Raw genomic sequence first — 26571 nt, 5'->3', positions numbered from 1 at the left:
AAATCAGAAAGAATTGAAGGTACAACTGAGAATCAAATCACACAGCCCTGGGGGCAGTTGGAGAAGTCAAGGCCCACTGGTTGGGGGGCCCAGCTAACAAAAGGACCCCACCTGAGAGGTCTCTATCCCCAAATCATACCCCCCAACTCCCCATTTATGGAGCCAGTGTCCTCTGGGTTAGAGAAGGAGAAGCGGCAAAGAGCTGCCCCTCTGTGGATGATCCCCCAAACCCAGCTCCCCCACCAGAAAGGGACCTGCTAATCGACCTCCTCCATGTTGCTGTAGGTGGGGGCTGGGCAGTCCACAGGGGGGGCGAAGCGCTCAGGGGCTGTCCGCGGGGGGGCCGCCTCGGGGGCCTGGCCAGGGCCTAGTCCCTGCAACAGAATACGAGGACAGGGGTTGGGGGCTGCCCATGATGCTGCCTGGCATCCCGGGGGTGCTGGCTCAGAGCCCTGGCACCCAAGGGAGGGCCCCAAGGCAGGCGCAGACAGCAGCGGCGTTGAGACAGAGAGACGAGATCGGGCCTGAACAGTCTCGCTTTATTAACACTTTAAGTACAGGAAGCAGCTTGGGCAGGGCCAAGCCCCAGGCCAAGGGTCAGGGCAGCAGGATAAATGGACATACAGCTGGACGGATAACCGCCCTAGGACTCTCTGCCCCTGTTGGGGCCTCAGTACCCACCCTCAACCCCCAGATGCATACACCGAGGCCCAAAGCCCAGAGTGGGTCCCCACCAGAGGCAGCCTGGCCTGGTGGGCAGGAAGGTGGGCCAGCTCACAGCAGCTGCCTGCAGGCGAGCTCATCTCCAACGACTCTGGGACACCAGAGGATAGAACACGTTGAGTACGAGGGCCACCAAAGCCGCCATGGTGCCCAGGACAAAGTACCGGAGGCAGCCCTCGTCTGGTGTGGTGGGGCCACGTGGCGGGGGGCCCACCCAGTCTTGGGGCCCCCAGGGACCCAGGGGCCCAGGCCCCTCAGGCACCGGCTCCTCCTCGGCCTCCAGCTCCTGCCAAATCCGGGAAGCCTACAGTGTGCGGAAACGGCCATCAGCACCCGGGGGATGGGGGTACCCAGTGTCCCTGTGACTGCTGGTGCCCAGCCCACCACAAAGGTGTCTGTGATGAGCAGAGTTACACAGAGTGCCGCCACTGCCACAGTCTCCTTTGCACATAATGCCACTGAAGGGTCTGTTCCAGCACCATCACCACCATCAATGAGTCCTATAGGTCTGGCTTATGGAAGACAGAGCTGCCAATCCCTGGGCAATCTCCTGGCTCCCTCCCACCCATGTTCAGATCCTGACCACTGTCTTCTACTGGGATTTCTCTGAGCCTGGACCGGAGAAGGTTCAAGGGAAGAAAGAGAGCAGCAAGGAAGAGCCCAGTTCAGAAAGGAGATATGGCTGTGCCCACCAACTGGGCCTATGGTACCCCACATCGACGAAAGAGACAGAAGACTTCAAAGGCTCAGTGGGCACAGATGCTCACCTGAGAGATGATGACTGCCACCCAGGGCTGTGGCCAGCCCAGATAGGCTCTGCCCTGGGTACACACCAGAACACAGGGATGATGACAAGGGAGGGTCTGTGAGCTGGCTCGTGGGAAGCATGTGGAGGAAAGCTGGGAGAGTGTCAGGTAAGGTCTGTTCATGGCACTATGCCCAGTAAGAGTCACAGCAGTTGATCAGGCTGTGCCAAGTGAGTGCCTATGTGCACACTGGTGGCATGCCAGTGTATGTGCACCTTTGTGAGTGTCCCTAGGGCACGGGATGCTTCTGGCTAAGGCTCTGACGTGAGGGAACTCTGCGATTCTCACAAGCACCAAGGCTTCAGGGGCCTGTGGCTGCAGAAGAGAAGCTGCACCCTCCTCTCCCTTCCAAATCTGTGAGTCAGGCTCCAGTGCCTCACCTGGCTGGCAGCAGCCTCGGCTGTAGGGCCTAGGTCTGGGTGGTGCTCAGAGTGGCCTGCCCGGGGGGGCCTCTCCACAGGAGAGTTCCGCCGGCGGTAGAAGAGCACATAGGCATAACGCGTCACAACCTGGCTCTCATCCACTGTCGTCACTGTGCTGTCATCGAACAAGCGCCAGCCTATAGTGGGGTGGAAAAGGTGTAAATGCAGCCTGTACCACCAATCCTACCGCCTATCCTGTCGGCTGCATATGCCCTCACCCACGTCGCTGCGCTGGCTGCTGCGGTCGTTGGGTAGACGGGCACAGGCGGTATAGTGCCCACCAATCATGCCCCCGTAGTGGTTGATGACAGCATACAGATCGTAGCTGGGCAGCTGCTCCTCCTTCTGGCCAATGCAGAACTTGCTCAGGTCCAGATTCCTGCAGTCCGGTCCAGGAAAAGAGGAGACGGTCAGCAGGTGCCCAGGATACCTACCCTGATCCCATGCCCCAACAATAGTCACAAGGATCCACTGCTCACCGAACAGGGAACTCCACCAAGTCATTGATCTTGTCACGCCAAATGAAACTGCGAAAGGAGAACCGTTTGAGCTGTACGATGAGCACGTTTGGCAGGCGCCACAGTAGCAGCTGCTTGGAGGCCTCACGGTGCTGTTTACACTGTGGGCAGTACCTGAGAGGTGACAGGCGTGGAGTCAGGACCAGCAGGTCTCCAATCCACCCTGCCCCACTACCTGCCTGCTGCCCTATTCTCACCAGGCCTCCTCCGGTGCCAGCACCTCAGGCCGTGTAAACAGGTTCAGACACTGGTCCAGGGTGAAGTGGCCAGCACGGGCAGCCTCACCGGCAGAGCCTGGGTCCTCAGCACATTCCAGCTCCTTGGAGGCTACCAAGACAAACTCCTGCAGGCGCTCGTTGTTCCGCCAGACCAGAGCCAGGCTGCAGTCATCACCTAGCTCCAGTGGGGCCTCTCCTAGAAATGGGGAAGGAGAAGGGTCATGCAGCTGTGAGGAGCAGCCAGCCCAACCCATCCCACAGTTTCAGCCCGTCCCATGGTTCCAACCCACAGCGACCTTTGTCCTCTAGTCGCTGCTCTCGGTTAGATGCATCGATTTTATAGATGAAGAACTGGGGTGTGTGGGCACTCATGGCTTCGCTTGGATGTTGGTACCCGGGAATGGCAGCTGGAGGAAAACATGGTAATCAGAGCTCCACTGCCAAACAGGGCCTGAACAAGCTTCCCCCAACCTCCACTACGCCATACCAGCTCCCAGAGTCTTTCAGTGGACTCTTACCTTCAGGCCGGGACACTCTCTCACCAGTAGGCAAAGAGCCAATCTCAACGGGCCCAGTGGCCAGCATCTCTGAAGAAACCCCGCTGGTGCTGGGCATAGGGCCCCGATCAGGGGCTGACCACACCCGGGGGACCCCTGTATCTCCCTCAGCCACAGAGGTCACCAGCTGGAGCTCAGGAGGCTGGATAGGGTCCCTTTCGCTGTCCCCAGCCTCCAGAGAGCTAGTGGAAAGCAGTGAGGTGCAGCCAGGGCCCTGGGATTCCAAAGCTGTGCGACCAGGCTGGAAAGGTGGCTGGAATACGCTTACTGAGTACCTAGCAATAGACAGCAAAGCAAGGAAGACTCCTGATCAGCCCACCTGGCACCTCTGGACACCTCTGCCACCCACCCACCCCACTCTAGCCCAGCCACTGGGCACTTACCGGGCATAGCCCTCCAGCAGCTGAGCAAGACGGGCATAAGTGAGGCGTGAAGCAGGTACACTGACCAGGAAGGGGTAACCGATGTTCTCAGGGCGGCAGAGGCCTTTGTGATCAGGCCAGTGAGTTTTCTGGCAGAGCCTAGAAGAAAGGGGAGGTGAGGATAGGGCCTTAGCCCTGCCTGCCATGGCTCCACGTTGGGGGCAAGCCTCAGGCCCTGGGAACTGGGTACGCCAGCCCTACCTGACCCTGGGCCTAGCATAGTGGGGTAGCAGGTGAGGGCTTAAAACATGTGGAGGAAGGAGCAGGGTGGCAAGTGGTTAGTGGAGAAGGGGGAGGTGGGGGAGAGTATGGGGGTCCTCACTGGTTACAGTAGCCCACGCGATAGCACCGGGTACAGCGCTTCAGCTTCTCATCCTCTGACTGCTGCTTCCGCTGGCAGGCTGCACACTTGGAGATGGGGACGCTGGGCACCTGGGGGCGCTAGGGGTAGGTCGTCTGGCTCAGGAAGGCCAGGCCAGATGGGAGTGCCCCACACACCAGGGCCCTGCCACTGTCAGGTTGGCTCCCGCTCACCTGTTGCACCTCTAGCACCACCACCCGCTCCTTAGCCAACTCCGGTGACAACAGCTCAAAGCAGAGAAGCATGTCGGATGGGGATACAGTGTCCAGCGAGTGGGAGGGCAGGAACATGCGATGAAAGCGATTCTTAATCACCTGGGAACGGAGAACACACAGGTCCCAGGTGAGAATGATCCTTTCCCTAGCCCTGCCCCAAAGCACAAGAAGGCTCGGCCCTGATTTCGGGCCCATGGGGACAAAAGTGGGGTTCATAGCCCAAAAGAGGCACACACTTCTGCCCAATGGAATAAGGAACCTGGCCTATCAGAGAGCCAGAAAAACAGGCCCGAGGCAGGGATCAATCACACCAGTTCTCTATGCTGAGGGCCTCTATCCTGCTAGCAGGGCCTTGCTGGGACTGCAACATGGTTATCATTGAGGGGCCACATTCGAGGAGCCTCTTCCCCACCTTTAACCCCTGAGAAAAAGGGTACTACCAGGCTAGAGGCTAGGAGCCTTTGGCGAGGGCCAGCACATAGATCTGGGATAATATGAGGGACCAATAGGATGAAGGGAGGACCACAGCAGGTAGAGGAACAGTCCCGCGGTTCAAGTTCTTTGTCTAAAGAGGGAAAAGCAGCTGGAGGCCACCACAGAAAAGGGAAAAAACCCTGACAACAGCTGGGAGCTGAGGGCACCTCTGCTGCACAAATGCCTGGTTCCAACCATGCCGCAACCAAGGACGCACTGCCTATTTCGTGCAATCCATAAACTCTCATGTGTATACGTACAGATGCCAGAGACTGTGTACACGTGCCTGTATGCTGTAAGTACACACAAGAGTCAAAGAGATGTACCTCAGCCAGACGCAGGTTCTCAGGCTTTACATGGACACTCTGAGAGAGGGAGTCCAACACTTCACTCGCGCTGGAGTTCTCCTTGCTGACACTCACCAGGAACTGTGGTGACAAGGGCAGGGTCAGTTGGGGTGGAGGGGGCAGGTTCCCTGGGACAGTCCAGAGAATGGGGGCTTACTCCTCACCTTGATGGGCTTGCTGTGGGGCTCCCGGGCAAAATAGAAGATGGGGAGAACCTTTTGCTTCTGTGGCAATGGTACCGGCAGGTAGAGAAATGGGTCAAAAGTGATGGAGACCTGCAGATGCACAGTGGTGGCAGTGGGTGGCCGCACAGGGAGTAGGCAGCAAGGCCCTCACAGCCAACCAGCAAACTCTCAGGCTTGAGAAGATGGACCAGGATGGCTCACTGCCCTCCCGAAGAGAGTGATCCCTCTTTCCAGCATTTGAGGCTCTGCTCAACCTGTCACTTTACCAATTTTCCCCTTGCCTACACCCCATGTGTCCTTCCAATCTTACTCATATCCTTGCCACACCTTATACCTGTGTTTGGGCCTGAATATCCCTTTTACCTCATCCGGGAAACATATCCTGCCTGACCTCTTCAGCCCCCACAGGAGCCTAAGGTTGCAGAGCCAGCTTCCTTGCCCATACGTTGCCAAGAAGCATCTAAAGATGCTGAACCCAATCAAACCAGGCTAGCTGGGCCAGGCCAGCAGGCCTTTTTCCAGGGGTCCCTCTCTCCCAAGGAGCCCGTCACACCTTGGTGCACACAGGACACACCAGCTTCGATTTGTACTGGCCCTGAAATAGGTCTACGATGAAAGAGTCGTTCCTCATCTTGTGACGCTGCCACGCTTCCTCAGCCACCACCTGAGGGCGAGAGTGGTGAGGACCGAGAAGACCTGAGGGCTGGTGTATGCATGAGGCATACTCACCCTCTGCCCCCTACCCTGACCTCATCGGGCCGCCCATCTGAGTCCACAGTCTCTGTGTAGGGCTTGTTCTGGATGCGGTTCAGATCCTCATGTAGCCCATCTAGCAGGAAAGCCATGAACTCCTGGGCATCGTGCTGCGCGTAGCCTGTGAACTGGCTGGCCTTGCTCGCCACAATGGCCTGGATGCAAAGGCCAAGATGTGAGCACAGAGCCTTAGTACCCACCGTGCACCCAGCTGGTTGACCCTCCCCGCCTCCTCCAGCCAAGAGTGGGAGTAGCTGCAGATCACCTTCAACTTGGAAGGCTGAAAGGCATGGTGGGTGCCCTTCCACAGTGCCCGCAGCAGCACCGCAAAGCCGATGGCAAGCCGCCCACCAGTCCCCAGTGGGTTGTTGTAGTTGATCTCAGCCTCAAAGGAGCGGTCTAGGAACAGCAGTCAAGGAGAGGTGTGAACAGGGGAAGGCACCCCTCTGCCCGCTCCCCCAGGCTTCAGGCCCTGCCCTCACCGTGGAAGAAGTCCCGCAGCTCCCGTGTGTTGGACAGAGACTGGATGACGCTGTTCATGAAGCAAGTGTTGCCTAGATTGACAAGGCCAGTGAAGCCTGGCAGACACACCTTCTTTTCTTCTTCCTCCTCTTCCTCCACACTGTCTCCACTCACAGGACTGTGTGGCATTGGGGGCACCATGCATGTGGGCTTAGGCTGTGCGGGCAACAGGGGTATGAGAGAGCAGCCCTGAGGCTTCCTGGCCTCAGTCCTTGGTTTTCCCTACCCCAGGATTCTCACCGAGGCCAGGTGTGGCTCTGGCTTTGGGGCTACATGTTCCACGGGATTGCGGGCTGCCACACCATCCAGCCCCGTGTCCTCAGTTCGAGCCTTGGGTTTCTCCTTCTCCACAGCCCGGGCTTCCTCCTGACCTGTCAGTGGATGGGGAGCACCGCCTGGTGGGGTTGAATCCAGAGGGGTTGGACCTGTCGGCACGGCAACCTTTGCACCACCCACTGCACCTTAAAAAGGGGGAATGAGGGGGCTGGTGGTTAGCAGCATGTAGGGACCTGGCCGTGCAGGGCTGGGGAATGAAGGGAGCTCGTGTGCAGACCTCGTGCAGCTGGGGCCTCCAGGCCCCCCCAGCGCTGACTCTGCCGCTTACGGAGGCAGATGTCGATGCGAGAGGCCGTGAAACAGAAGGTGCACTGCTCTGGTTCAATCAGGTTCCTACGGGAAAAAGCTAAACTCAGGGACTTAGGTGGAGCAGGTATTGGGCTAGACAGGCCAGGGAGATGGAGCCCAGGATGGAACACAGGGGTGGGGCCGGGCACCACCCACCTGAGCTTCACCTGCCAGCGGAAGATGGTGTGGGGCCCGCAGCCCGTGTGCAGCCTCAGGAAGTTTCCATCCCTACAGGGGCAGAGCAGGGGCAGGGCAGGAGGAAAGGCATGAGATACGTTGTTCAACCTGAGGCACACTGCTTGTCCCGTCTCCTGCCCACCCACTCACCTGGTCTGGAAGATAAGTGTGAAGTCCTGCTCGCGGAAAAGCACTCGAGAAGTGTCCCTGCAGATCTCCTTCACGTACACATGAACCACCACTGAGTCTGGCCCCTTCTCGTACGAGTCATTCTTGACAAATGCCAGGCTCACCATGGACTCAGGGTCTGTGTTGGGACCATGGGGCCACCCAAGACAAGTTCTAGTCTATTGCTATACTACTCCCTACCTGCCCACCAACTTTGCAACCCAGCCTGAGGCTCTGCCTGCTCACCCCTGGACCCACCTTTACCATCCACCAAGGTTACAGCATCTGCTGCCACTGCCACCTCCTCCCTGGAGCAGTCACTTTTCCCAGTGTCTCTGCTCCGGGCTGTTGCTGGGGAGACTGGGTCATTCCTGGGGGATACTGCCTTCTCTCCTGCCAAAAGGGCTAGACTCTCTTCTGAGTCCAGAAGGCAGGTCTGGTTCAGCAGTGGTACTCGGAGCTGTTCCTCAGCCCCAGCCTATTCATAGAGAGATTGTGGGCAGGATCAGCCCTGTGTCTGGCAGGTGGACCCCGCTATAGTCCATGGCCTCTCCCCCAAACTCCCAACTCCCAGCCAAAGACCCCGCCCTTACCTGGGTGGCTGGCTCAGCCAGGAAGGGTGGGGCATCGCCCCGGGGTCCAGGACCATCCCTGGGCGCTTCCCCCTCGGGCCCTCTGCGGAGATGCACAGCCCTCTTGGCACTGGGCCCTGCCTGGGTCCCGGGGCCAGCCCCCGCGCCTACCTCGCCACGGCCCTGGGCCCGTTTCTGGTTCCGGGCTTCCTGCTTGGCCCGGTGGGGCTCAGGACCTGGCTCCAGGGCAACAGGAGACAGCTCCTGCCCATTCTCCTGGCACCACAGCCCTGGCACCAGCTCCTGGGTCCCTAGAGGTTTCTTCTGTCAAAGATACAGCAGTCAGGCCCTGCTCACTCTGAACATCCCCACCCTATCATGCCCCAGAACTCACCAGGAGAGAGGGCCACGTAAGCAGAGGCACCTTCTTGGGCAGCGCTAGCTGCAGGAGACCACCCTTGCGGGCCTGCACTTTGGTGCAAGAACTTTCGATCTCAGCGTAGAAGACACCACCCCACTGCCGACCATCTGGAGATGGAGCGGGGGCAATGAACTGGGGCAGGGGATATGAAGGGACTCAAATGTATCTCTGGGCTCTGAGGTCAGGACAGATGGACACACCTGGAAGCCTCACCACACAGTCAGTGTCTGTGAATGCAGCATCCACCTCCTCTAGCCGCAGAGCACCCGCTCCCACGCGCAGCTTAACAATCACCTCGTCTGCATTCTGCTTCCAATCAAGCAACAACTCTGTAAGGAGTATGGCAAAAACATCATGAGGGTCTCCACCAGCTCCTGAAAGGGATAAGCAGGTACAACAGACCCAGCCCTAACAGGACTGCTCCAGAAGAGAGTTACACCTCCTGAGTTCCCTCTCCTCTATTAGTGCCCCTTTTGGGCCCATTCATTACTCACCCTCTTTGGTCTGCTCCTCCCGAGGACTGGACACTGACTCCGACAACAAAGGAAAGAACAAGGAGACCATGATGGGGAGGCAGTCTCCAAGGCACTACCACCCCACCAAGGACCATCTTCAGGATCTTGGCCAATTAACCAGGCCTCAAAGTTGAGGCTCTACCCATCCTGCCATGGCTCCTTCTCTCAGCATCAGACCAATACAGAGGGAACAGGAAAAAAAAAGTCGCCTCTTCAAGAACACGCGGCTTCTTACCAACACCCAACCCCAATCCCCAGTTCTGTAAAGTCAACAAAGGTGGGGGAGGGGGGAGAGAAGGCTGTGAGCACCCTGGGTATATCACTCCCACCTCTCCTAGGATCTCCATCCTTGCTCTCCTGGTTTGCTCGATCCTTCTGCTTCTTCTTACTAGTGGCCTCTTCCAGTCCTGGTGGCCCTCTCCTTGGGCCCATAGCACTGGCCCCGCCAGACATCTTGAGCCGCTTGGTTGACAGCCAGAGTGCCCCAGGGTCGGCAACGGCGTCTGGGTCAGGGCTGCGGCGCTTCCTTCCTGGCCCAGCTATCTTGGCAACTCTTTGTGGCCAAATTCTCCAGCAAGGAACTGACAGCCTAATGAGAAAAGACCAGTGATCACTGCTAAGGCCCAACTATTTGCTCCTTGGCTGCAGCCAGGCCTCAGTAACCCAGGACACTCCTAACCCTACAGAGTAATACCTCCTGGCCACCTGAAATAGCCCTAGACTCCCTCAAGGTATTCTGAATGGAGAATAAATAATGCAGCAAGTATTACTAGTCAAGCCTCCCCATCGCCTGCCATAACAGACCCAGAAAGCTGGAAGCCTGGCCGACGAGGAACCAGGTCAAGGCGGCTATGGCCTGGGCCTAGGCTTCTCCACCACTCTGGAGAGAAGCCATGGCTCCAGCCCACAGGGCTGGTGCTCTGGGCAGGGTGCTCACTTTTCCTTCACTCTCACTGGCTGCTTAGTCACCACCCGAGAAGTAGGAGGTGGAGGAGGAAGACAGGAAAGGAGGAGACAATCAAGCAGCAGGAGGATCAGGCTCTGTGGTTGAGAACAGGCCCAACCCAGGTGCTGCCGCTGCCCAGCCAAGGTCCTGTAGCCAAAGCACTCCCACCTGCCTGCTAACACCTCCCACCCTTGCCAGAACCTGCTCCAGAACCTTGCCAGAACCTGTGCAGTGCTCAGTTTTTTTTTCCCGCCCAAGACAGGTTTCTCTCCCCATCCATTATCCCAAACAGTAAAGGGCCTGCAAAGGCTAGGCTGAAAAAGGTAAAAGAATCCAGATGCCACCCCACCTCTTCAGCACCATTCTTCTCCCAGGCAGGAAGGGGCATATGAGACTGGAACAGGCATCATCCCCTTGCTCCCAGGTCCCCTCACGCATCAGCTCAGAGCCACAAACACCTTCCACCCAGTTTCCCACAGAAGAGCCAGTGGATTCTGAGCCATTTCTCCATCCAAAACGGAATTCCTCAAAACCAGATACTGAGATGAGGGTAAGGATAAACCATGGATCTAGGACACCTGACAGCCTCAAGTCTGCCTGAGCCAGTAACAGGACAGAATGACTAATCTGTGCTCCCCAAGGTGTGTGCATGTTGCGGGGGAGGGGCAATCCTTCTTCTAGTCAGATGTGGTGCTGAAGGGCTGGACTGAATGACGGCCGGTTCAGAGCCAAGGGGTGAACACCTGCCGCCTCCTCACACCCAAAAAAGGTCCCGGCCAAAGGCCGCATCCCTCACGCATCCTCGGGGGGCATGGAGGCGGGGAAGGGGCTGTCCGGAGACCTGAGCCAGCCTCATGCGACCGCGCCGGGATACTGACCACAGAACAATCCCTCGGCCGGACCGCGACCGACCTCCAGCCTCCGAACCCCGGGCCCATTACCGCCTCCTGTAGGAAGCCGCCTTTGCTCGCCGCCAGCCCCCTTGGAGAAAGGAGGCCGGCCACGGGCGTAGCGTAACGGCCCCGCCGGCATCTGCGGGCCCGGCGCGCCCCGGGGCTCGAGGGGACGGAGCTGGCACGGCCCGTGACCTTGAACAGGCCTCCCCGGGCCCGCGCCGCGGCCTTCGCCGTTCCGGCCAGACGGGCGGCTGGCTGCCCGTCCCACTCACCGAGCAAGGCCGCCGCCACCAGCCCTCGTCGGGCCCTGGCAACCTGCTCTCGGTTCCGGTTCCGGCGTTGGGTCGGTTCCGGTTCCGGCGCGCCCCTAGCCCGTCCCGGCACCGCCGCCGCCGCCTCAGTGGCTTGTTTTGTTTCGATTTATAGTTACGGCTGAGAGAGGTGGAGCGCCGAGCTGGTGACGAACTTCCGGCGGGAACGGGACAGGCAGCTCCCGGCAGCTCCGGGGCGGGCCCGAGAGGAGGGGCCAGGGACAGGCCCCAAGTTCCACCCAGAGACCCCGCCTGTCCCAAATCAGACTCGAGACAACACAGAGGGGGTTCACACTGGTTTATTGGGGGCCCTGCCGGAGTGGGGGGAACTCTTCCATGCAAAGGCACAGTCTCGCGGGCGGGGCAGGGTACTAAGGTAGACCCTGGGCGGTGGTCACTGGCAGGTGTTGTAGATCTGGACCTGCAGATTGATGGCTTGAAGAACGCTGCGCATCCTGGCCTCCAGGCCGTCTAGCTGGGCCGCCTTGCCCTCCAGGGCCCGCTCATTCTCCTCATAGGTGCTTTCCAGCTCTAAGAGGGACGGGTCTTAGCAGAGGGGTCCCATTCCCACAGCCCCACATCTTGTATTCCCACCCACCCCACACCTCACCCTGCAGTCTCTGCAGCTTGTCCTGAGCGGCCTGCAGCAGACCCCAAGCCTCATCCCGCAGTTGCTCTGCCCGCACCTGGGCAGCCAGCACGCCCTGGGCCTTGCGTTCAGCCAGCACCCTCACCCTCTGGTACCGATCGCCCAGTGGGCCCTGTAGCAACTGTGGATACAGAAGACAGGGTCAGGGTGGTGGCCCAGTCTCCACCCACCCCCCGCCAGGTCTTCCAGCTGGCTCTGCCCAAACCCACCTGCTCAGCCTCCTGGGCACGGCTCTGGGCACTGCCTGCTGTTTCTTCAGCCTGAGAGGCTGCCAGGCTATTCCCTGCCCGTTTCAGTTTTAGAGCCTCCAGGAGAGCATCCAGTTGCTGAGCTCGCTTGCCTGCAGAGCCTAGGGCTTGCTCTGTACCTGCCATCCTTTCCCGTACCTGCCATGGGTGGGCCCAAGATTAAACAGATCCATGGAGCATGCCCATAACCTAGCCCCACTGATGTCCCAGGGAGACCACACCTGGTGCAGGGTCTGCTCTGTGTCCCGTGTGTCAACTGCTGCCCCCCGTATGGCACCCTGGGCAGCACCCTGTGCCCTCCGGGTCTCCTCCAGGGCTGCCTGCACTGTCTCTGCCTTCTGTTTCTCACTTTCAGCCCGGGTCCTGGGGGAGAGAGGAAATGAGGGGCTACAGGTATCAGCACGAGGTGTCAGGAATGGGCGCAAAAATGAGGTCAGACCGTGCTCGGCGTGCATCCTGCAGTAGCCGCTCAGCCCGTCGCACATCTCCCACGGTACGTGCCAGGATCGTGTCCACATCTGCCAGGCTTCGGACCCGCTCTGCAATTTCCCCTGCCAGGTGCTGGATCTGATCGGGTGATGCTGGGATGGAGAGCTCAAGCACCCGTGTGGCCACCATTTCAATGCTGTCAGGATCAGCCCCCTCCTCTATGGGAACACAGGCAGGGACTTTTAGGGATACAGAATCTCCAGCGTAAGCATGGGGACACATCTTGGGGTGTGGACTCAGGGATTGCACATAGAGCATGGGTTTGCCAGTACACAGAGGGATGTAAACGCAGGGATGAGTACTATGGGGCACAAATTCAGGGACATAGACATAAGGACCATATATGGGCAAGCATTCAGGGACCAGACATGGGGCCATAAACACAGGTCCAGTGCAGGTCCTGAGGCCCAAGTGTGGATCCAGAGAGAGAGACACAAACACAGGGGAAACAACCACATGGCCTGGGCCACATGGGGGGCTCACGGCTAAGGAAGTCCTTCACGCTCTGGATAAGTTCCCGCAGCTCCTGATTGGCCTGTTCCACCTGTCCTCGGGTGGCATTAGCCTTGTCTCGGGCCGCCTGGGCCCGCTGCTGTGCCTCACCAGCCTGCCGACGGGTCTCAGCCACCTGGCTGAGGATGCCACCACTTGCTGCCAGTGCCCGCTGCAGTTCTGCCTGCGTGTGCCGGGCCCGGACGAGGGCCAGGTCTGCCATGGCTGCTGCGCCGTTGCAGCTGAGGCCACCACAGCGGGGCTGCCCATCCTCATCCCGACAGCCGGCACCCCCGCAAGGGCTTGTAGAGCAGGGTGCATCCCCTGGGGCCCCACATACCTAACAGGCACAGAGTAAGTAAGGGCTGCGTGGAACGAACAGCTACACCCGCCTGTCCCACCCTAGACCTGCACCTCACCAGTTCATTTAGGCCTGTCAGGCTCAGGGCGTTGGTATGGGCAGAGAGCTCGCCCAGTGCCCGCTGGTTGGCTGCATGTTTTCGGTTAAAGTTTGCCCTCTGGGCACCCATCAGCACCTCTGCCTGGTGCCGGGTGTCTGCTGAGTTGCTTACAGGGCTGGGCACTGCCAGGGCTGAGGTGTTGGCACGACGTTCTGCCTCTGAGGACTGGCTGTGGGCATGGAGGATGCTGTCATAGGCACCTAAATTGGGCAGAGGCAGGCAGTCAGCTTGAGATCAACCCTGGTCTACCTGCCTAGCTGGCTAATAACTTACCCAGGAAGTTTGAATGCTTGAGTAGATCCAGATGCTGGCTGAGCTGCCGCAGCGTGAGATTAAGTGCAAGCCCGTCGCGCTCCAGCCCACTTAGTGCATGGTTGGCATTGAAGTTCTCATCCTGCACATCTGTCAGTTCTGCCTCTAGTTGGGTCAGGTGTTCAGTGGCCTCCCCAATTTCATGCCTGCACAAATTGGGGGGCGGGGGGGCATTATTTAGAGAGGATTCAGTCCTGGTTCTTTGGGCTTCTGCCCCATCCCAGCACATATCCTCAGACCCATCCATACCGCAGCTCCTCTGTGGCCTCCACAAGCCGTGCAGTGGATGCAGCTGAAGTGTTCCGGGCACCCACGATGCCCTGCACGGTGCCCAGCTTCTCCTGTATGTTCCAGAAGCTGGTCTCAAAGGCGCCCAGCACACCTGTCTGCTGCAGCTCCCTCGCCCGCTGCTCTAGGTGCCGTGTACGGACAGCCAAGTCCTGCACCACGCGGTCCCAGTCCCCAAAGCATGCATGGCAGGGGTGGCAGGCAGGAAAGACACCTGAGAAGCCACGGGCACACTGGTCACAGCGCACGCCAGACACACCCGGGCGGCAACTGCAGTGGCCAGTGGAGCGGTGACACTGAGGCGAGTCTATTCCATGGGGGTCACAATCACAGGCTGCAGGGGAGGGTAAGCCTTAGTTAGGGCTCCAGTAGAGCATCATGGGGAGTCCTCCAACCACCCTGGCCCCCGCTGACTGCCTCACCACGGCACTGCAACCCAGGGTTTCCCCAGTGGAGCTCCTGGCACTCAGAACAGGTTCGCCCACCAAAGCCAGCACGGCAGTGGCACTGCCCTGTGAACTAGGATGAATGAGAACAGGGCAAGGGTCAGAGCCTCTGTCAGAGGTTGAGCCCTAGAGCCCTGAGGCTGACAGCTGATTCCATCCACTCAGGGATCTACCCAGATGGTTTTGTACCTCATTGCAGGTAGAGCCTGTTGCCCGGCTTGGATGACAGGCACAGGGCTGGCAGCCACGACCACTGGTGAGGTTCCAGAAGTTGGGGGCACAGCGGTCACAGCTTAGGCCCTGGACATTGGGAAGGCATGGGCACTGCCCAGTGCTTGGGTCACAGTGGCACCAGTTGGTAGACAGGCACTGCTGGGAGTCTGTACCTAGCTGGTTGCAGGTGCAGCCTATGCCAGCCAAAATGAGCACACTAGTCAAGGGGAGCCCAAGCAGCAGATCCAAACCCCAGCCAGCCCCTCCCATGTCCACACTCACGGTGACAGCTCTGTCGGGCAGCCTGCCCATGGAAGCCGGGCTTGCAGTGGGCACAGTGTGGCCCCTCTGTGTTGTGTAAGCAGCGCAGGCATTGCCCCGTGTGGGGGTCACAGGCATCAGGGTCCATGGGGTCAATGTTCCCACTACACTCACAGGGTTGGCATCGGCCGCCTGGCCTTGATGGGTCCCCAAAGTGCCCAGGGGCACAAGCATCACACCGCGGCCCTGCCCACAGTCAGGGGAAAGGAGTGAGTGTTTAGCCCAGCTGCCCCACCCTGATCCCATGCCTCCATTCTACCCCCTCACCTGTATAGCCTGGCCGGCAATGGCACACAACCTGCTGGGAGTACCCATCCTGGTGGCAAGAAGTGGCAAAGTGCCGCTGGCTCCCAGGGCCTTCAGGGCAGGAACAGGGCCGGCACTGGCCCCCGTATGGCAGCCGTGGGTCCCCGTGGAAGCCAGCAATGCACCTTCAGGGAGGGGCAGGAAAAGATGTGTCATACCTGGGCAGCCTGCCCACCCACCAACCCACTCATAGCTCCTCTAGGCTCACCTTTCACAGTGCTCACCGCCCGTGTGATCACGGCAGCTCAGGCAAGCGCCTGTGTGGGTGTCACATTCGTCCGCATGCCCGTTACAGACACATGGCCGGCAGGTAGGGAAACCCCACTGGCCACGCCGGCAGCGGTCGCAGCGAAGCCCAAAGGCACCAGTTCGGCAGGGGCATTGCCCACTGGTCCCCTCACACAGGCCGCTGAGTGCCCCCTCGGGGCTACACTGGCAGGCTGGGGACAGGGCAGAGGCTGAGTCTGGGGAGGTGGTTTGAGGGCTGGCTGGGTGGGGTCAGGGTGGGAAGTCAGAGAATGGAACTACAAGTGACCCAGGAATGAGAGCATGGTGTTCAAGGCAGATTAAAGGGAGGGAGAAAGAGGAAGAAAAGCAGCGAGGAGGAGAGTGGAGTCGGGGGAAGAAGGGGCAGTGCAGGCAGATACCTCGACAGCCCATGGGACCAAAGCCATAGTAGCCAGGGGCGCAGAGGTCACAGCGGCGCCCAACCACACCAGGTTTGCACAGGCACTGACCGCCATGGGGGCTGCACTCAGAACTCAGTGAGCCCTGGGGGTCACACTGACAGGCTGTGGGGAAGAGGGCCAAGTCAGGCTGGGGCCCCACCTCTTCCCCACCCACCCATGCCACAAGTACTCACGCAGGGCACCGTTGTAGAGCAGAGTAGACGCGCTGATGAGGAGGGGGGCACAGGCTTCAGAGGGTGGAGTCTTGCTGGGTGCCAGGCCCTCCTCATGGCAGCGGTAGCGTTCAAAGGTGGCATGGCGCTCCATGGCAGCAGCATCACCTCCACTAAACATCTCCAGCACCAGGACACGGGGTAGCAGTACCAGCTAGAGGGATGAGCAAGGAAGTGTGAGGTTAAGACCTAGGAACACACTGGTACTGCCACAGCACTTACCTTAGCACTGCCATGGGCCTGCCCCTTTTGTCACAGACCCCTCCTACCCAGCTACCACCACAGGCTCCACCCTCCAAGCTCTGCAACCTTGAATGGTACTGGGGAGAGGGGATAGTTCACCGAGTCAATGAGCAGGCTGGGTCCAGAGTAGGGAGTCCCAGGCTGGGTGCCTCCCCCTGCTCGCACCAGCTCCAGACGAAGTGTATAGGAGATGCCAGGCTCAAGACAGACAGGACTGGAAAACACAGTGTACCTGGGCAAAGCAGGGGCAGGTAAGGGGGGGGTCATTCAGGGTTCCTGAACACATCATCCTGGGCCTCTCCCACCCCATGCTCAACTCCCAAACCATGGGCCACAAAGGAAACCAGGGCTGGGCTGAGCTGGGCAAACAGACAGCTGGGCAGCCCTACTGAGCATCTCTTATGGAAGACTCCCATAAATGTTGTTTGCTGGACTCCAATACCTTTGCAGACCAGTCTTGCTGGAAACACTCCATACAACCTGGCAAACCCACAGCATCTCCTCGGCACAAATATTTGATACGCCTCCTCAGAAACCACTTCATGCTTACTATGACCCCACCTACAATGTTGGCTCCTCTTCACTGAGACTGTACCACTCTCCAGCCTCCCACTCTACCCAGGCTTCTGTCCCATCATGCTATAGAGATACCCTGTGCCAAGGTCACCGGTGACCCCCATGTAGCCAAACCCAGTGGCCACTTCTCTCTTCTTAGCTGACTCCAGCATTCAGCAGCATGTAATGAAGTCAGTGTGTCTTCCTTCTTGAGATGCTCTTTTCTCTTAGTTTCTGGGACCCCCCCATCCCCCTGTTTCTCCCCCAGATCCCTAGCTCCTCCTTTTCTACTGAACTCTAACACTGGAGTGCCCCAGAGCTTGGTTCTGGTCCTTCTTCCTTTCTCTGGCCATTTCATCCAGACCCCCCACTTTAGTGACGAGTCTCAAACTTATATCTCCAACTCGATCCTTCCCAGGTGTTCCAGACCTAGACATCTAACTACCCACTCACCTTCTCCCCCTGAATGTATAATCATCTCAGAGCTGCTCCTCTCACACCCCCATCTCAGTAAAGGGCCTCACTCACACCCAGATGCTCAGGCCAAAAACTCCGGAGTCACCTTTCGCCTTCTCTCCTTTCCCCACATATCTAAGCCACCAGCTCTGCCCTTCACCAGAATCCTCTGGAACCTTCCCTCTTCTCATCATCTCAACTATTATGCATCTGTCCAACCCACCCTCCCCTGGCCAACTCAACAGCCCCTGGCAGACCTTCTGGCTTCTACCTTGGTCCCCTTTAAGTCTATTCTCCATTCAGCAGCTAGAAGGATCTTTGTGAAACATGAGTCACAGATGGCAAAATGCCTATAATGGGTAAAGTCAGATTCCTTATGCTATTCTCTCGGCTTTTGTGTATGTTTAAATACTTACGTGATGAAAACATTAAAGACTTATACAATGAAAATTACAAAACGCTACTACAAGAAACTAAAAAAGACCTAAAAAATGGAAAGGCATCCTGTGCTCATGAATTGACTTAATATAGGAAAAATGTCAATTCTACCTAAAGTGATCTATAGATACAATACAATTCCAATACAAATCCCAACAACATTCTTCACTGAAATGGAAAAAGTAATAACCAACTTCATATGGAAAGGAAAGAAGCCCCGAAGAGCCAAAGCAATATTGAAGAAAAAGAAACAAAGCAGGAGGCCTCACACTCCCTGACATCAAAATACATAGTCACTGTAATCAAAACAGCCTGGTATTGGTTCAGTGATAGACACTTAGACCAGTGGCATAAAACTGATAATTCAGAGTTAAACCCAGCCATCTATGGACAACTGATTTTCAACAAAGGGTCAAAGTTCATTCAGTAGGGCAAAAACAGTTTCTTTAAGAAACGGTGCTAGCAAACTGGATAGCCACCTGCAGAAAAATGAAACAGGACCTATGCCTCACCCCACACACAAAATCCAACTCAAAATGGACCAAAGGCCTAAATGTCAAATCTGAAACCATAAAATTCCTGGAAGAAAACATAGGAAAAAAAACTATGGTACCTAATCTTTTGTAAAAATAGGATAATAAACATAACAAATGCACAAATAGAAGACAAAATAGATAGATAGGACCTCCTAAAAATTAAAAATGTATGCTCATCAGAGGACTTTATTAAAAGAATAAATAGACTGGGAAAAAAATATTCAGAAACAACTTATCCAGTAAGGGTCTAATCCCTAAAATCTAGAGAAAACTCCAACAACTCAACATCAAAAAGACAACCCAATCACAAAATGGGCAAAGGACATGAAGAGAACCTTTACCAAAGAAGAGAGGCAAGCAACCAACAAACATAAAAAAGATGTTCACGATTATTAGCCATTAGAGAGATGCAAATCAAAACTACAATGACATACCATCTGACCTGGGCTAAAATGGCACTGATTTAAAAAAAAAAAAAGCATATAACAACAAATGGTGGTGAGGATATGGGGAGTTTGGAACACTTATTCATTGCTGGTAGGACTATATAAAACGGTATGGCACTTTCTCAAAAAAATAGAAATATAAGTACTCTATGATTCAGCAATCCCACTCCTAGTTATAGATCCTAAACCAAAAACCAAACCCATTGCTGTTGATTCGATTCAGACTCATGGCGACCCTACAGGACAGAGTAGAACTGTCCCATAGGGTGTCCAAGGCTGTAAATCTTTACAGGAGCAGACTGACACATCTTTCTGCCACAGGCATATACTCTAGCCTTTTGTCGAGTCAATTCCAACTCATAGCAACTCTATAGCCTAAAAGACCTAAAAATAATGACATGAACAGACATACGCACACCTGTGCTCATTGCTGTTTTAGTCACAATAGCAAATAAATGGAAACAACTGAAGTGCCCGTCAGTGGATGAATGGATAAGTAAATTGTAGTACATACATACAATGGAATACTACACAACCGTAAAGAACAATGATGAGTCCATGAATCATATTATAACATGGATGGTCCTGGAAGGCATAATGTTAAGTGAAATAAGTCAAGCATATAAAGACAAATATTGTATGATCCCTCTTTTATAAGAAGATAAGGACAGATATAGACTCCAACATCCATCGGTGGTTACCAGGGAGAGGGATGGGGAGGGGAAAGCACATTTTAGATTATAGAGACTTGTTATTTATTTACTTATGTGATTTGGTGAGAGGAAAAATGACACCGAATATGGATGTAGTGAGCATAGCAGAGCCAAAGTAAAAATGAGTGTTTGAGCACATATGGATAGGTATAGGCATATTGGTATACGGGTAGGTACAGGTATTTGCACAGGTGGGAACAGTATGTATAAATACAAATATGTGGGTGTAAAAAAAAGGCACATATATTCATTGAAGACACAAATACAGATCCTCCACCACCTTCCATAATTGGTTTTCTGGGTTTGAAAGCTTAGGACCCTAGTCTCATGAGACAGCTCAGTCAATTGGTATAACATAATTCACAAAAATCATGATCTGCATCCTAGTGAAGTGAGTAGCATCTGGGGTCTTAAAAGCTTTCGAGTGACCATATACGACATAACTACTGGTCTCTACTCTCTAAGAGCAAAACAGTAAGAAGGTAACCAAAAGCTCAGAGGAAAAACAAGTCTATACAAGCCACAAACCTCATCTACCCTGAGACCAGAAGAACTAGATAGTGCCCGGCTACCACCAGTAACAGGGTCATAAAAGATGGTCCTGGATAGAGTTGGAGAAAAATGTAGAACAGAACTCAAATTCTTATTTGAAAAATAAAGCCAGACAAACTGGAACAGTAGAGAACAGAAGACTCCCTGAAACTATCATCCTGAGACACTCTTAAACCTAGAACCAAGCCTATCCTCTGAGATCACATTTTAGTGAAATGAGTGGCACACAAAATAAAGGATATTACCCATAAGATCGGTGCTCTGCTCAAAAACCGTCAGTACAAAACCAAAAGGTCAACAATTACTCAAAAGCAAAGATGAGAAGGTAAGGGGGCAGGAAAACCACAGTACTGGAAAGAGAACCAACAGAACACACAAAAAAGAGAATGTTGACACATTGTGATAATGTAACTAATGTCACTGAACAATTTGTGTGGAAATTCTCAAATGGGAACCTGACTTGCTGCATAAACTTTCATCAAAAACTCAATAAAATGTTATATTAAAAAATGATGAAAAAGACACATGAAGCAAATACTATGCAAAATGTAATAAAACATCAATAGACCAGTTACATGCCTGCTCAGAATGCTCTGATGTATCCTTCTTACACCCTGGCCCACTAAAGACAAAATCCAAGCTCCAGGCTTGACTCACAGGGCTCCATGTGGTCTGGCCCTTGCCCACCCCTCCCCCATGGGCACCCCCTATAGAGATGCTGGATGCTTTTCCATTAATTCCTGGCTTGGCCTCTGGACCTTAGACCAAGAGATCAGGCCTCTTTCTATCTACTTCCTTTCTCTGTCCTAGCACCATGCCCAACAGCGCCAGGCAAGCAGAACTCAGGAGGAGGTGCTTGTATATGTGTGTGGTGCCTGGCTGGTAGTGAGCTTTTCTAGGTGCCCCGCAGAGAAATTAGGGCTGGCCCCACAACCCCCACAATTGTGGGTGCTACTATCAGTGCCCTCACCTGCTGTCTGGTCGCAGAGTCCCTCGGATGCGGTTGTCTTCAGGGAGTACATGCCCACACTGGCTGAGAGCAGACACAGGCCCTGGGCGCTGCACGGTCAGTTCCATCTCTGCCCACTGTTCAGGGACCTGGGGGGACAGAATGATGTAGGAGGTGCCCCCCACACACAGAGGTTGGGCTCAGGGTCAGGTGTCACAGGGTCTGACCTGAGGTTCCAAGCGTAGCAGCAGGTCGTAGTCCATGGCCCGCGGCACAGAGGCCACCAGAAACTCAAGCACCTGACCTTCTCGAAGCCGCACGAAGCCTGGCCCGGTCCAAGATGGAGTACCCTCTACGGTGGCCACACGCTCCACCACTTCCAGCGACTGCGAGTTGAGGCCAGCCGGGGTGGTGGCTCAAACGAGGCCCCGCCTCTTTTGCCACGGTATCTCTCCCAAACCCCAGCTTTGTCGCCAATGTCCTGCTAAAAGCCGGACACACACACACACACACACACACACACACCCCACACACACACACACACACGTCCCTTCACTCTGACAAGGTACCGCCCACAGTCCCGCCCATGCCCTGCCCTCTGCTGAGACCCTGCCCCACCTGCCCTCTGGAGTCCTCCGCCTCCCAAGTAAGGTGGTCCAAGAAGGGCCGGAAGTAACCCGGCTGCACCTGCTCACAGCGTCGCCCAACCATGTGCTGACGACAGCGGCACTGACCCGAGGCCTCATCGCACCTTGTGGGGGGGGGTGCTATGGTTACTCGGGAAGGACACCTTCCCCCTGCCCCTATCTTACCCCGCCCCTTCCCAGCCCCCTTATATATCACTCACTGGGGATCCAAGGCACCACCTATGTCGCAGTCACATGGGCGGCAGCCGACCAGGTCATGGCTCAGTCCCCAGTGGCCAGGCTGGGGAAGAGGGGGTCGCTGGGGGCCAGAAACAGACCTCCCACCACCCAGGAAGAACCCCAACAATGGCTCTCAGCCTCTAGCATCCCTTGGTAACTTGGCCTCCCAGACCTAAGTCCTCTTTAAGCCCTGAGCACCCACCCATGGACACAGCCCCCAAGCCCTGTGCTCTGAGGACAAATCCAGAACCCCAGGACCCCAGCCCCCTCTAGTCGCACCAGGCAGTGGTCGCAGCCACGTCCAGTCACCAGACGCTTGCAGAAACAGGTTCCACTGCTGGGGTTGCAAGGGTTGCCCCCAGAAACTGTGCCCCGAGCATCACACCGACACCCTATGGGGAAAGAGTCTCATCAGCACTTTGGGGAGTTGTGGCAGTGCTCAGGCTCAGTTGGGTCAGGAGTAAGAGGTCAGGAATTAAAGTCTGCACAAGAGTTAGGAGACACGTACGCCGGCAGCCTCGAGGGTCACTGGCACTGAGCCCAAAGAAGCCATTGCGGCACTGCTGGCAGCGAGCACCCACCACATGTTCTTTGCATCGACACTGGCCCGAGACCAGCCCCAGTGCGGGGTCGTCATGGGAATCACAGCGCCCGCCATCTTGGGTACCCATGGGGTCACAATCACAATCTGAGGGTGAAAGGAGGTACAGGGTCACACTCTTCCAACTGGCCTAGCCCCCGTCCTCTCCCAAGTTCCCCACACTGGACTCCCAGTCTGGTTCCATCCCAAGCCCCTCATCCCAATTCCCTGCAACCTGGAAGCAGTCTGGCTCCCCAGCTCCTACCCCAGGCTCAGCCTGTCCTCCCCTATGCCCAGTCCCAGCCTCACTGCGGCACACAGCCGGGTCCCGTAGGTCCTTGGTTGGGTCTCGATAGAAGAAAGGCCGGCAGAGCTCACAGTGGCGCCCAGCTGTATTGTGCTGACATGCATCACACACACCTCCACTTACGTTGCCGGATGCCAGGTACACGGCCATGTCAAAGTGGCAGCTGTGGGAGTGCCCATGGCACTCACACTCTGGCAGGGGAGGCAAGGCAAAGGCACAGGACAAAGATCTTGAGGGTGAGGGGCACAGAGGACCCTCGTATCGTTTTAGGTCCCTGTCATAGGCCAGAATTTGTGGGTGGGGACTCAGAGACTTCAAGGCCTCAGCATCATACTGGGCCCCTGTCCAGAGTAGATTGTGGAGGAAGGCTGAGGGTATCCCCAGAGGCATCAAGGTTCAGATAACATTTGGACATAGCCTGGGTCTTTGGGGCTTGACCAACCAGCTCTAGGTTCTACCCAGGCCACCCCAGGGCATGGTCAGGCCGAAGAGTTCTGGGCCTGTGGGGCCAGGTTCTCACTCACTTCTGCAGGCATGACTGTGGCCGTCCTCAGCCGGATGCCAGGGTAGGTCATGATAGAAATCCTGACACTGCTCACAGTTGAGGCCACGAGTATTGTGTTTGCAGACACAGGCCCCGTGCACCTAGGTGGGATGGGCAAGCAGATGGTTAGCACTGTTTAGTCATGCCTGCCCCACCCCCAGCCCTAACCCAGCTGGCTGAAGCCCCTCACCATGCCCTCAACATGGGCTGGTGCCCCTGGGGCAGGTGCACACTGTGAGGCGTGTCCGTAGCAGAAGCAGTTGCCACGAACGACCAACTCATAGAGGGCATAATAATACTTCTCACGGATCTCCCGCCGTGGGTCAAGCAGGTTGTCTCCAAGTGTGTGTAGCCGAGTCAGGTTCACCCTTAGGTTGGTAATCTTCAACAGGTCTGAGTGGGGGAGAAAGGTTGTGGGCCAGCTGGCCAGGCCTTGCTGCCCCATGCCCACCCAAGGGCTGCAGCTGCCGAGGTCACCTTGGAAGACCTCCTGCCTACTGCCACCCAAGCCAAAGTGGGCTTGGCATCTGCCCTAGGAAGCACCCAAAATAGCTACCGTGGCCCCAAATAGCCACCAGCCGGACGCTGGGACTGTGCCAGCCTCAAAGGGTGGAGCACTCACTCTGGATCCGTGGGCTGTAGGGGTTCGGGATGGGGATGGCAGGATCCAGCACACGGTAGATGACCTGGAAGGGCAGGGAGTCCTTAGAGACACTGGACCCTGCCTCAGGCCCATCATCCCCCACCCCACTCCCCACTCATTTCCCAGCCCTCACCTCGCCTTCAGTGGATGGCTCAATCTCTGAGTATCGGGACTCACAGATCACATCATCCCAGCGCCGCGGGGGGGCCAGTGGGACCCCTGGGAAGTCAGCCCCACAATCATAGGAGAAATATCGATATACATGCCAGGTATGCCCAAAGTCTGCAGAGCGCTCCACCAGCATAGCAGCAGGGCGAAATGTCTGGTTGGGAGGCATGGCTGGTCAGTGGGGATTCAGGACTAAAGACTAGTCCAGGCCTATCCAGAGCCCTGCCCAGCCTGGCCTGACCCTGCCCTGCCCTCAGGGAGTTCACAGACAAGTGGGGGTGACCATCAGAAGCCAGGAAATGACCAGGGAGGGTAGCCATCTTTAGAAGGGAGGCTTAGGGCTCATAGGGTCCAGAGAGGGAGTACCTGACCCAGCCTGGAATTGGGGCAACAGAAAAGCATCAGCAAAGGCCTGGAGGCATAAGGCAACTGAAGGTGTGAGAGATGAAGAAGCCTCACATGCAGCCAGAACACAGCAGAAGAGGAGCTCAGGGAGGCCACACTAAGGAGCTGGGGCTCTGTCCAGGGGCGATAGGGAGCTAAGCAAGGCAATTCAGGCAGGGTCCCAGACATGCAGGCACCTTGAAGGTCATAATGAGGTGTGTGAAATGGAACTCAGCCTCCAGGTCCAGCTGGATGGTGACCATGGGGACACCTGGGGTAGGAGCCAGAGATCAGGGACTCAAGGCTCCAGTCAAGCAGCCCTGCTCACCCTGTGCCCAACCCACGGCCTCACCATTCTCTGACTGCCACCAAGCTGCCCGGCGCTGTGGTGCAAAGCTGGTGACAACGTTTTGGATGCGATGGCTATTTGGGTTGTCTCCAGCTGAGAAGGGGCGCCGGGAGTCACACAGGAAACACTTCTTCTCGTCCTGAGTTAGGTCGGGATCAGAGTTAGTCCCTCAACTAGTGCCAGCCCCACTCTGACCAGGCCCCCCACTCTACCTCCATCCGAACCTGCAGGTGACTAACGATGCAGTAGGGTTGGGGGCCTCGCAGGCCACAGGTGGATGAGGCAGTCAGTCGGTCAGCGCGGCCCACCAACAGATCCCCCGTGGCCGGGTAGCAGCTTCCCCGTGAGCAGCCCGGCACATCCGGGGCCCGGGCCAGGGCGTCGGCCAGCACTGGTGGCAGCGGGTTAGCCAGTTCTGCTGCGCTCCCACCAGGCAGCCCCTCCCCATGAGCTCCAGAGGCTGCCACCCCAGAACCCACCCACACATCTAACAACCCCCAGCCCTCACCAAGCCCCCTCACCGCTCAGCAGCAGGCCCAGTCGAAGCTCCCAGGGCACAGGCTGTCCCCATCGGCCCCTCCTGCGTTCCCCCGAGGCCCACTCCATCCTGAAGCGGTAAAGGAACCCGAGATTAGGTGGAGTGAGGGCCTGGGGGTCCACACCCATCTGCCCCCACCCTCCGTGGCTCCGCGCTGACCCTGCCCGTGTGAGTACTTGGCGGGTTCCCTGCCCAGCCCTCTGTCGGTCGGTCGGTCCCTCCACTCTGAGTCCAGCGACTTTGAGCAAAGTTGGGAGGCGCGGCGGGAAGGAAAGCCCGGAGCGGATCGCGGGAAGGAGCGCAACACCGCGCAAAGGCGCCCCCCCCGCCCCCCCCGCGCCACCACCACCTCTGCCCTTCGGAAACGGCCCTTGCCCCAAGAACTAAGACACTAGCCGGCTCATTCGCAGATCTTTATTGTGCCGTAATATCCAGACTTGTGCAGGGGCTGGAGGGAACTTGGGGTTTTCTGGCTTTAAGCCGCAACAGGGGCGCACCAAGTAGGGGCCATGGCAGAAGCAAAGATCTTCGGAAACAAGTACACCCAGTCAAGGAGCATAGCCTTTGTCCCCGGCGTGGTGGGGACCGTGGAAGTCACCATCAACTCTTCGGCTTGGTCCCAGGGCTCCAGTACCGGTGGGGAGGCGGGAGAACGCGGTAGGGACACTGAGCTCCTCCACTCAGGGCGTAGGGAGCTTTAGAACAGCTGAGGAAAAGGACAGGGCGGGGATGGCGGGAGAGATGGGAAAAGGCCATCCCCTGCCCCATGAGCGGCTCTGGCGGGGTAGGGGGTGCTGTTTCTCTGCCTCCCCTAGTCATTTCAGCAAGCAAAGAAGAGAAGTACTGCCTCGGTTATCCGGCATAAAACTGGACCGGAGCAGCTGCGAACGAATCCCGACCTTGTGGCTATTCATCCTCTCCGGACCTTCCAGCTCGCCAGGAGCGCCCGAGCCCGGGCTTGGAATGCGCGCTGCCGGCAGGCGCGCGCCCCACCCAGACCCTTGGGACCTCGGGGACCACGAAGT

General features: G+C 56.8%; 2 protein-coding genes across 8 annotated transcripts; both read right to left on the bottom strand.

The window, feature by feature from the left end:
* Positions 1-14: 14 nt before the first annotated feature.
* Positions 15-10991, bottom strand: USP19 (ubiquitin specific peptidase 19). 7 transcript variants are annotated; one of them, XM_010589814.3, is made up of 27 exons: positions 10296-10990; positions 9330-9589; positions 8980-9012; positions 8686-8814; positions 8459-8592; positions 8086-8388; positions 7751-7970; positions 7475-7631; positions 7304-7375; positions 7077-7192; positions 6764-6978; positions 6484-6679; positions 6267-6400; positions 5998-6156; positions 5802-5912; positions 5228-5338; positions 5043-5144; positions 4201-4341; positions 3989-4107; positions 3628-3765; positions 3206-3519; positions 2984-3094; positions 2667-2883; positions 2431-2583; positions 2170-2330; positions 1910-2088; positions 15-374 (listed from the first exon to the last, which is right to left on the bottom strand). In XM_010589814.3, exons 1-27 carry the CDS (start codon positions 10595-10597, stop codon positions 258-260), a joined length of 4404 nt encoding a protein of 1467 aa, XP_010588116.2. In that variant the 5' UTR covers positions 10598-10990; the 3' UTR covers positions 15-257. The 7 variants fall into 7 exon arrangements, with proteins under 7 accessions (XP_010588116.2, XP_064130616.1, XP_010588115.2 ...); XM_064274546.1 differs by having other exon boundaries at positions 16-374; positions 6764-6984; positions 8086-8385; XM_010589813.3 differs by having other exon boundaries at positions 17-374; positions 6764-6984.
* LAMB2 (laminin subunit beta 2) lies at positions 9481-25794 on the bottom strand. Its single transcript, XM_003409666.3, has 34 exons — positions 25706-25794; positions 25530-25615; positions 25233-25399; positions 25012-25147; positions 24857-24930; positions 24241-24429; positions 24087-24150; positions 23655-23857; positions 23445-23565; positions 22923-23111; positions 22542-22721; positions 22313-22425; positions 22015-22094; positions 21786-21918; positions 21395-21553; positions 21189-21316; positions 16622-16754; positions 16241-16433; positions 16026-16169; positions 15587-15818; positions 15340-15503; positions 15034-15258; positions 14728-14945; positions 14515-14611; positions 14054-14426; positions 13766-13950; positions 13451-13692; positions 13023-13371; positions 12490-12697; positions 12272-12413; positions 12012-12188; positions 11764-11923; positions 11115-11684; positions 9481-9589 (listed from the first exon to the last, which is right to left on the bottom strand). The coding sequence occupies exons 2-33, from the start codon at positions 25612-25614 to the stop codon at positions 11548-11550; spliced, it is 5400 nt and encodes a 1799-aa protein (XP_003409714.1). The 5' UTR covers position 25615; positions 25706-25794; the 3' UTR covers positions 9481-9589; positions 11115-11547.
* Positions 25795-26571: the final 777 nt, after the last annotated feature.

Source organism: Loxodonta africana, chromosome 22 (genome assembly GCF_030014295.1).
Source record: "Loxodonta africana isolate mLoxAfr1 chromosome 22, mLoxAfr1.hap2, whole genome shotgun sequence".
Lineage (NCBI taxonomy): Eukaryota > Metazoa > Chordata > Mammalia > Proboscidea > Elephantidae > Loxodonta > Loxodonta africana.
The sequence above is the reverse complement of the archived record's forward strand: the minus strand, read 5'-3'. Positions and strand labels throughout refer to the sequence as shown.

Coding starts and splice junctions, on each gene's coding strand:
- LAMB2 (XM_003409666.3), bottom strand. CDS start 25,614: ATGGAGTGGGCCTCGGGGGAACGCAGGAGGGGCCGATGGGGACAGCCT. Junction 16,755..21,188: donor ACTCTGCGACCAGACAGCAG/GTGAGGGCACTG, acceptor TGCTTTGCCCAG/GTACACTGTGTTTTCCAGTC. Junction 16,434..16,621: donor CCAGCCTGCTCATTGACTCG/GTGAACTATCCC, acceptor TCATCCCTCTAG/CTGGTACTGCTACCCCGTGT.
- USP19 (XM_010589811.3), bottom strand. CDS start 10,597: ATGCACACACCTTGGGGAGCACAGATTAGTCATTCTGTCCTGTTACTG. Junction 3,095..3,205: donor GAGAGTGTCCCGGCCTGAAG/GTAAGAGTCCAC, acceptor GTTTTCCTCCAG/CTGCCATTCCCGGGTACCAA. Junction 2,089..2,169: donor CAGCCAGCGCAGCGACGTGG/GTGAGGGCATAT, acceptor ACCCCACTATAG/GCTGGCGCTTGTTCGATGAC.